The 9,196-nt window shown below is 46.4% G+C and overlaps 1 protein-coding gene across 1 annotated transcript in view; it reads right to left on the minus strand.

Moving 5' to 3' along the window:
- Gabrg3 (gamma-aminobutyric acid type A receptor subunit gamma3) overlaps positions 1–7,819 on the minus strand; it is a 565,913-nt gene extending 558,094 nt beyond the window's left edge. The window contains exons 1-2 of the mRNA XM_051148645.1: positions 7,715–7,819; positions 2,321–2,469 (exon numbers count right to left, since the gene is read on the minus strand). Coding sequence (XP_051004602.1) covers positions 2,321–2,469; positions 7,715–7,767 — 202 coding nt within the window. The 5' untranslated portion in view covers positions 7,768–7,819. The remainder of the gene's footprint in view (positions 1–2,320; positions 2,470–7,714) is intronic.
- Positions 7,820–9,196: the final 1,377 nt, after the last annotated feature.

Raw genomic sequence — 9,196 nt, forward strand, 5'->3', positions numbered from 1 at the left:
ACCAGCTTGAATTCTCCATGTTCTGGGACAGAAGTATGTGTTATCTGCAGCAGTACTCTCACCTTCATGTTCCGTAGGGCAACCAAGAGCAATTGTCAATGTCCGATAATGCTTGGTGGAGGTTCTGTGGAACACTACTGATAAACAACCAGAAAATAGATGACCCATGCCTGGCAAGAGGCTTTCTATTTGATAGCCTATAGTGTCTGGGAGAGGCAATATGCCCATTAGAGGCTAAAACCATTTAATCTATTTTTATGTGTGTCTATGTATATATTTTAGAAAATTTCTTCAGTAGGGAGTTTCTATGTGGCAGTTTCCTTTTCTTTTTTTAAATCTTTATTTAAGTAATTTATTCAGATTACATCTCAATTGTTATCCCCTCACTTCCCGTTCCCTGCTTCCTCCCTCTTTCATCCTATTCCTCTCCCTTAGGTCTGTGACAGAAGGGGACCTCCTCCCCTACAATAAGATCACAGCCAATCAGGATTCTTCCTAGTAGCCTGCTTACTCTTCCTCTGAGTATCACCAGATCACCCCACCAAGGGGACGTAGTCAAATAGGGGGCACCAGAGTTCATGTCAGAGTCACTCCATGCTCTACACACAACTGTAGAGAATGTGCTGTCCATTGGCTAGATCCGGATAGGGGTTCTAGGTTTACTGCATGCATTGTCCTTGGTTGGTAGAGTAGTTTGAGCTGACCCGCCTAGGTCCAGATCTTCCAGCCTTGATGGTCTTGTTGGTTTCTAGGACTGTTTGGATCCTTCTATTTCCCCATTCTCCCTTACCTCTCAAAGCTGGAGTCCCAATAGGAAGTCCCAGTATGTCTCTAGTGTTACTGATTCTTCCCCATACGCCCTCCTGCTGCTCTATCCTCCCATCTTCCACATCACGTGACCCTTCTTAGTTCATTATTCTCCTGCCTCTTTATATGTAATCTGTATTCTAGTGCCCTCCCATTAAATCCGCCCCCTCCCTGCCACCAAGGTCACTTACTAGTTTCCTGACTTCTGTGATTACTCCGATTTGATAGAGTGATCTAAAAATTCAAAGATACCATCCACATATGAAAAAGAATAGGAGGTGGTTGTCTTTCTGAATCTGGATTTCTGAGGGTGAACATTTCTAGCTCTGTCTATTTATTGGAAAAAATGTATTCAATTTTTACACGTGAATGATAATAAATATAACATATTTCATTATTCACCCATTGCTAGACATCTAGGCAGTTTTTGTTCCTTGGCTATAGTAAACACAGGATCAGTAAATATGGATGAACCAGTATCTGGATACTGGGACATACAGTCCTTTGTGTATAAAGCCAAGAGTGGTATAGCTGCATCATGTGGCAAATCTTTGTTCCCAACTTTCTGAGAAATCTCCATACTGATTTCCACAATGGTGGTCCCAGTTTGTACTCACACTAACAGTGAATAGCTGTTTCTGTTTCCTATATCCAGACAAGAATTTATTGTCATTTGGTTTTCTTTATTTATTTACTCTCCAGATATTTTGACTGCAAAACACTGAAGAAACATTTTTAACACTGGGTGGAAGTTGGAAAGTAGTGTCTCTTCTCGTTGTTACAAAAAGAAATAAGGCAAGGAAACTCGACACGGCTTATCGCAATGGATGCACACCTTTAAATTCTCCTTCATTCATCACAAAGACTTTGAAATCCCATGCCAATTAGAACAAAGGTAACTCTAGATCATGCTACAGATAAACTGCAGTCCTGGAATTCAAAACTCAGGGGGACTTTGGGTGAAGGTCACATGACAGGTGACAAGCTGATGAGCACCATATTAAACAGAGTCCTGGGAAAAAGAGTTCTGAGAAACTCCATAAAAGGAGAGCCAATAAATCAGATTCTGTCCATATTAAAACGTGAGAAAGAGCCTGGGATGAGCGTGAAGACAAGAGACAGATCTGACAGACAGTAAAGAACAAGTAAGGAGCTCTCAACCTCAGCAGTAAAACGATAAAGAAAGCTTAGCTATCCAACTTGTAAAACAGGGGATACCACGGCTATCCATTTCCATGAAGAGAGTGTGCTGATGAAATCTAAACACACACAGCAAGCACAGTACAGTAAGTAACTGAACAACTATAACTCAAACCCCAAGGATATCACAGGGAATAAAACCCACACTCGACAATCTGTTGGATTTGCTGTCAGTCAATTAAAACTGTGACAAATACAGGTGACCTACTACACTGCGTTAGCGACTCTGAATTTACAGTTATTTAATATCAAAGTTCAAAATGCATTATCTTATCATAGCATCTTTTATGTTGGAATAACTAATAGTGCTCACTTCCAATGTCCGGTCTCAGCTTTTTGTCATATTCTCTCAGCAGTTTATTGAGAATCAGCGTCACGTCAGTGTCTTGCGATTTGGGTGCTAAGACCCACTTCTGGTTGGATGGAGAGTCTTCATTCTCATCCTCTTCCACCCTCCTGGACCTGCAGTTCAAACATAATGTGACACATAAGTTGCAACAGCTCCAGAAAATTCCTTAAATTTGCTTAGTCTGTGTGCTACCGAAATGAATGCGAAGTTCGGTATCCTCTGTCTAGTCATACACATTATCTGTAAAACTCAAAGGAGTTAGAATGAAAATTAGGAAAAATTCCATGGGAAGAATGCAATTGCTATTAGCGGAGCAGCCCTACCCAAGTTAAACTAGAGATTTGGCAATGGGCAAACGGATAAGTACCTTACCAACCTGCCAAAGCCAGATACCCTTCAGAGCCCATGGCAGAGTTTGTTTCTAAGTCCCAGCTATAAGACTGTGGGAAGAAGGAGTAGGTTTTTACAGAATGAGCTCATTGAAAATAGCTGACCCACTGTGCTTTCTGTGTGGCCCGGACTTCCGTGTGGGTGTAAATGTATGTGTGGATGTTATGAGGTGGCCTGCTTTGCTGGCCCTCAGCATGGGGGAAAGCCAAGGAATGTGTTATCTCAGGACTGCAGAATGTCCTCTGGCGATTTACACACCTTGATCACCAAAACTAGTTCTTTTCTCTCTCTCTCTCTCTCTCTCTCTCTCTCTCTCTCTCTCTCTCTCTCTCTCTCTCTCAGCGGGGATTAAGAATCAAATATTTGCTAGTATGTCTTCAACACTCTGAGCTTTTAAGTGCATTCTATTGAGGGCCTGGACATGCACGGCTGGCCTTCTGTCCTGCTCTGCTGAGCACCACAGGACCCTCTGCAGAGTGGTCCATGTTTACAGGAGTACCGATGAGGAGAAACCTCGAGACAACAGCCGGTTTTCTCAGGGAGTGGGGCCCTCCAAGTCACAGCACCTGGGGCTTAAAAAGAAAAGTGTCTCTTTCTACCATGAAGCAATGTTTCCTTGGAGCTGGCATGCCACTGAACCTTAGAAGGAACAAAAGGCCCCTGAAGGGGACAGGAACCCCACGAGAAGAACCACAGAGACAACAAATCTGAACCCTGCAGAGACTGATGCACCAGCCAAGGAGCATGCATGGAGAGGACCCTGCTCAGAGGGTGGATGATAGGCAGCACAGTCTCCATGTGAGCCCCGTTATATGGGGAGAGGGGGTCCCTCTGACGTGGATTCTGTTACCCATGCAATGATCACTTCCCCCTGGTGGGTCAGCCACGCCATTCCACAGAGGAAGAGGATGCAAGCAGTCCTGATGAGACTTGATAGGCTGCAGTCAGATGGTAGGTGAGAAGGGCGCCCCCCTTTCTGAGGACTAGGTGAAGGGGGGAGGAGGGAAGAGGGAGGGAGGTGGGCTACAATCATGATGTAAAGTGAATACATTAAAAATAAACTTTCAAAAAAAAGAAGAAAGAACAAAACTTCTTTCCTATTTTGTCTATTTGTATGCCTTGATGTCACTTGTCTAAAAAGAGGGTGGAAGGGAATGCTCTGAGAGGGGTTTGCCCTGACTGGACACAAGCTCATTTCTGTTTCGACCTCCAGGGAGGAATAAGATATCAGCATCACATCAAGTTGCTTGTGGTCGGGCATGTCCGTTCCCTGGCATTATCAGGGAATCAACGAAAAGTATAACCATTTCAAAGTTTGGTCCTTCATCTTCACCCAAATCTTCAGAGTCATATATACATGTATAGGTACACGTCCTCTTGTTTGCATCAGTCTTTTGTATGTGTTAACAAGCTATGGCTGACAGGAGTCGTGGTCCAGCAGTCTAAACCCAAATTCAGGCACCGCTGTTTCTTCCTTACTGAAGATTGGTCCCAGGATTCCCAGAACACACCAAAATCTGAAGATGGTGAAGTATACACATAAAACAGCACCCTGTTTACACATAATTAAAATGCTTTTAATTATTCCCAGGTGATTAGTTCAACACAACTGCTATATAAACAGTTATTATAAGGTATTGGCTAGGAAATGAGGGCAAGAAAAAGTCTGTACATGTTCAGTACGATTTTTCCAACCAACAGCTGCTTGGAACTGCAAATGTGGAACGTGTGGTCATGAAAGGACACCTATCCACGTGTGTGTGAGAGCTGGTGATAACGAGCCTTGTAGAATAGCTTTTGCAATTAATCTCTTTCCAAATGGATCTTAAACTGAATTCTATTTCATGAATCCTACTGGCTAGATGATTAAAATAAACCATCCACAAGTTCCAAAACAGTTGTGGATTTTTACCTAAGCTAAATAATATTCGCCACCAAGAGGAATTCAGGATTTTTGGTACATCTGCCACCCAATAAGGGGAATGCATTTCAGTCCCTGTAAAACTGAATTTGTGTAAAAGATATTCTGGAACTTCAAATGTTCAAGTATGAGTATTTTATGTAGTTAGAAGCTGTGTCATGAATGTTAATTTTGTCACCTTGCAAAAACAAAATAAAACGAGAATGAGTAACATCAATGACCTGGATGGCTGATAGCCACACAGCACCTTTAGGACCTAACAAAGCATCCCAGGGCAAAGATACTTGAGGACTGTGGAAATGCATAGCTAGATCCTCCCCGTGAAATCAGGCCTCCCCGGTGCCCTGCTGCATGCCTTTCCTGTCCTCCCTTTCTCTTCTTCATCTGGTCTCCTCTTCTCCAGGCCTCCACCTCACCACTGCAGAAGCAATAGGTCTTCATGGCCCTCGCTGCCCTACCCTCACCTGTGCACAGGCAGCAGGCTTGCTCCTAGGTTAACTATACTCCTATACCCCACACAGTCCCAGAAAAGCTAGCTACTTTCCAGAGTGGATGTTATAAGGAGTCTCATTCACCCTCTAGTGGTGAGAGGCGTTACCTGAAATTGCATAAGCTTCTTCCTGAGTGGCTAGGGCCAGTGGGAGTGCTGAGGATCAAAGCAGGGAAAGAGGGATGGTCTCTCCCTCTCCTCCGTGGAACCCCAGCTTTGTACCTGGTACAGGGTGCCTCAGTGTTCCTGGCTCCTCAGCTGCCAGCACTGTGCCCCACCAAGTTCAGGAGATGAACCCCTGCCCTACACTGTGCCCCGAGAAAAGCCCATTTTACTTCAGGGGACCAACTAGCAGGTGGATGAAATGGAATTTCCCTTCTCTTCAAAATTCTACATGGGTTATATATATATATAACATTCTGAGAACTCTGTTGCTTGGATTGCTATATCCTCAACAGCATTGCTGCAATTAGCTTTCCCTTAAAATAAAGCAAACACATGCTCAAACCTCAGAGAGAATCTTCACTCCTTACACCTTCTATTCATCAGAATGGCAGAGATAAGGTCCAAAGGAGTTTTCAATATTAAAAAGAACTCAGGAGCCCTGAAAATCATCTTCAAAGCATCTAAAGGAGGTTTGCATGCATCTTCCTGTGCAGGAAGCTCAGCTATGGATGTCAGGGGTGGGAGAGGCACCCGGGTTGTAGACTCTCATTGCAGAGCCACAGGGTATTCTGTCAGAACCTAGCTAGAAAGCATCCATACTAGTAAGACATCTTGAACGCTGAAGATAATCCTCTTACAACAAACAATAGATTGAAAGATAGACAGGCCATTCAATTATCTTATGTTTGTTGTAAAAATCCATTAAAAAGGAAAAAAAAAAAAAAAAAGACCAAACACCTCTTCTAAAGTAAGGCATATAGCAATAAAATTAAGTACAAACCAGGTTCTTTCAAAAACTGATATGCAACCGTAGTCACCAAGACTGAACACTCAGATAGAAAGCATATTAACATTAGTATGTGTACCTTGGCTGGAAAGGAAAGACGAGGAATCCCAAGAGATTTTGTGTGTTTGAAAATTTGCGGAAACCAGAGTGTTCCATCCTCCCCGAGAGCACAGAATGAGAGAAGCTGGCAGCTTTCCTTCCAGAACTGTGTGTATAAATCTAAGCAACTGACCAAACCCTGAATTGCAAGCCAGGTTTTTGAGTTGGTGGCTACAGCAGGGGACATGCTGATGTGACTGCAGCCTTACTGATGCTTCTGGTGGTATCTGCCTCAAAACTGAGATCCCTCCAGGCACAATCCCCTTCAAAACACACTTATTCCATTGCACTTCCTAACTTGGTCCCTGGACAAGAAGAAACTTTGGTGGAGGAGAAGCCTCAGGATCCTCTGCTTCCTGAGTGAGTGTCCACGTCTCCAATGTCAATTCAGCAAGGACAAGTCCTGGGGACAGAGGCAGGGCTTTCTTCCTTAGGGTAAGGACCGCGGTACATGGAGTAAGAATTTGGGATGCCTTCTCTCATAGTTTGAGGGGGAGTTATTAGGGTGGCTTCCCAGTTCTGGTATTTCACAACGTGGATGCAAACGAAAGCCTATGACATCTATAGAACTTGTGACCCACCTGGATAGCTGCTTTCTCATTTGCTTTCTGATTCAGGAAACTGAGAAATGTCAGAGCAAGTGTGTTCTGGGAATGGGGTGTCCTCTGATTCCTAAGGCGATGATAGGAAAAACAGGGATTTCCAAAGCTCAAGGCAGTCTGCAGGCTCTAACCAGAGCACCAGTCTGGGAGATGGAATTAAACCATGTCAGCATCTCCAGTTGTGTTTATGGCAACAGGCTTTAACCCTTCTAGTGCCCCTTCCCTTGCCATGAGCTCTTCTCTGTCTGGAGAGTGCTTTTGAGTTTCTGTTAGCTGACTTGACTGGTGTTGGTTTGGGGGATTCACAGTGAGGTAATTTCTTACAGCTTCAAGAAGAAGCTTCCATGTGAACCCCAACAAGATTCTTTTTTTAGAGACAGGGGTGCTTGCAAGTGATGTAGGACCTGGAGGAGAAGCAGGGCTTTTCCTGACCACCTGCCCCAGCCCCCACCACTTGCCTTCTGCCAATTACCTCTCCTGTAATCTACATAAGGTTGTTGAGAAAACAGAATTCCTGGGTCCTGAGGTTTCTTTTCAGCGATGAAATGGATGGAGTGTTAATTATGTGTGTCAGAAAGCTCTAGGATAACTGATGAGGAGAAAGACAAGACCACTATCTCATCATTTTGATTTCCCAATTCCCTTAAAAACATCATATTCTAAAATCACCGGAACAGCCCCCCGCCACCCCCACCCCCCACACACGCTCAGGGTTGGAGAGGGTTATGGTGACCCTGGAGAGAGGGGTCTGGACCTGGGGGAGACCTACAGGTGAGGTGTGGGAACCTTCCCTCTTCAGCAGCCCAGTGGACGGCGCGCACCAGGGACCGGCGGCCCGCAGACGGCGCCCCCCGCCGCCCTCCCGCCCCCGCCGGCCTCGGGGAAACGCCTGGGAGCTACTTACCGAGCGTGCAAGCCCGAGAACAGGCAGAGAAGAAGCAGCAGCTTCGCAGCCATGGCGCTCCCGGCGCGGGTCCGAGGCCTCTGCTGAGTTCGGTCCTCAGGGAGCGCGGGCCTTGCTTAGGCGCCTAGGCTGCCACGGGCTGGAAGGGACAGGTGTCTGCTCCGAGCGCCGCGTCCCCGACGGTCCGGCTCCTCCGCGGGGCGCACGCGAGAGGCGACGCGTCCGCACTCGGAGCTCTCAGCGCGCGGGGAGGGAGGGGGCACGGCAGGTGGCGGGACGACTTCCTCTCACAGCCAGAGGCCCGCGGGCCGCCCACCGCCCAGGCCGGCTCAGGGCTTTGCGCTGGGTCCGCGGCGCTCAGAGGCGGGGCGGGAGGTCCCGGCAGCTCCGGCGGCGCCCGCCAGTCGCGGCAGGGAGGAGTTTCCTCAATTAACACGCTTGGCAACGCCAGGCGAAGGCAGCGAGGTTTGAATGGACTCGGAGTTGGAGGTCGGGAAGGGGGCGGGGCTGGAGGGATGGGAAGGAGAGCTTGGGGATCCCGCAGGCAGGCGCAAAAGGGACCTGGAGACTGGCCCATGTCATCGATGGAGTCGTGGGCACTGGTAGTTTTACTGCAGCGCACCCACTCTGGATGTCCCCCGTGCCTTCTCTTAGGGACGCCATTGCAAGTAGGTGACATGGTTTGCCAAAAGGCTATCTTCTCCATGGTAGTGCTTGCTTATCTGAACTCCCCCTGCTGCTCATAAGTGTGGCTTGCTGGGGAAGTCTCCACAATGTCCCCCTTTCTCGGAAAAGCGGGGCTAAAACATATCAATTATTCAGTAGAAGTGAAATGGTTAAGGCCAGAGAGAAGGCTCCAGAGCTAGAAAGCAAGAGACCCTCTGGTGGGTGGAATTGATGTTATTTTCATGTTTCCAGGCCTATAATTGCTTGATTTCATTTGTATGATCATTTAGAAAGCTAATCTTTTGCCATGCAAGTATTAAGTTTAATACAAATGAGAATTTTACTTTCCTAATTAAAAAAAAAATTCTTAGAAAATATAGTTTTAACTAGTATTCACAGAAACATGACAATTTCGTTATTGCTGGCCAGTCTGCCAACATCATTATAAGTAACTATGTCTGCTTACAGGAATCCATCAGGACGGGGCCTGTGCACTGTTGGCTTTCCTTCAGAGAAGGAGCGGTTGGGAAGGTCATCGGACCCTCACCTGACTGCCAGACACTTCTCCCAGGCATTTGTGTGCAGCTTTAGTCTCATTGCTGATAGTCTGGGTCTAGGGGCGGGAGGTGCTAGAGTAGAGGTTTGGGAAAACTAGGGGAAGGAGGTAAGGACGCTAATTCAAGATTTGCCTGGTCAGTGCTTTCATGATGATCAGGTGAGGAACCTCTAATCCATCCTCTGTAGGTGGGGCCAGTAAAACTCGATACCACAAGCTGAACTGTGTGGGGGCTAATTGGTTTACTGTTAGTACCTAGG

Source organism: Acomys russatus, chromosome 7, assembly GCF_903995435.1.
Source record: "Acomys russatus chromosome 7, mAcoRus1.1, whole genome shotgun sequence".
Classification (NCBI taxonomy): domain Eukaryota; kingdom Metazoa; phylum Chordata; class Mammalia; order Rodentia; family Muridae; genus Acomys; species Acomys russatus.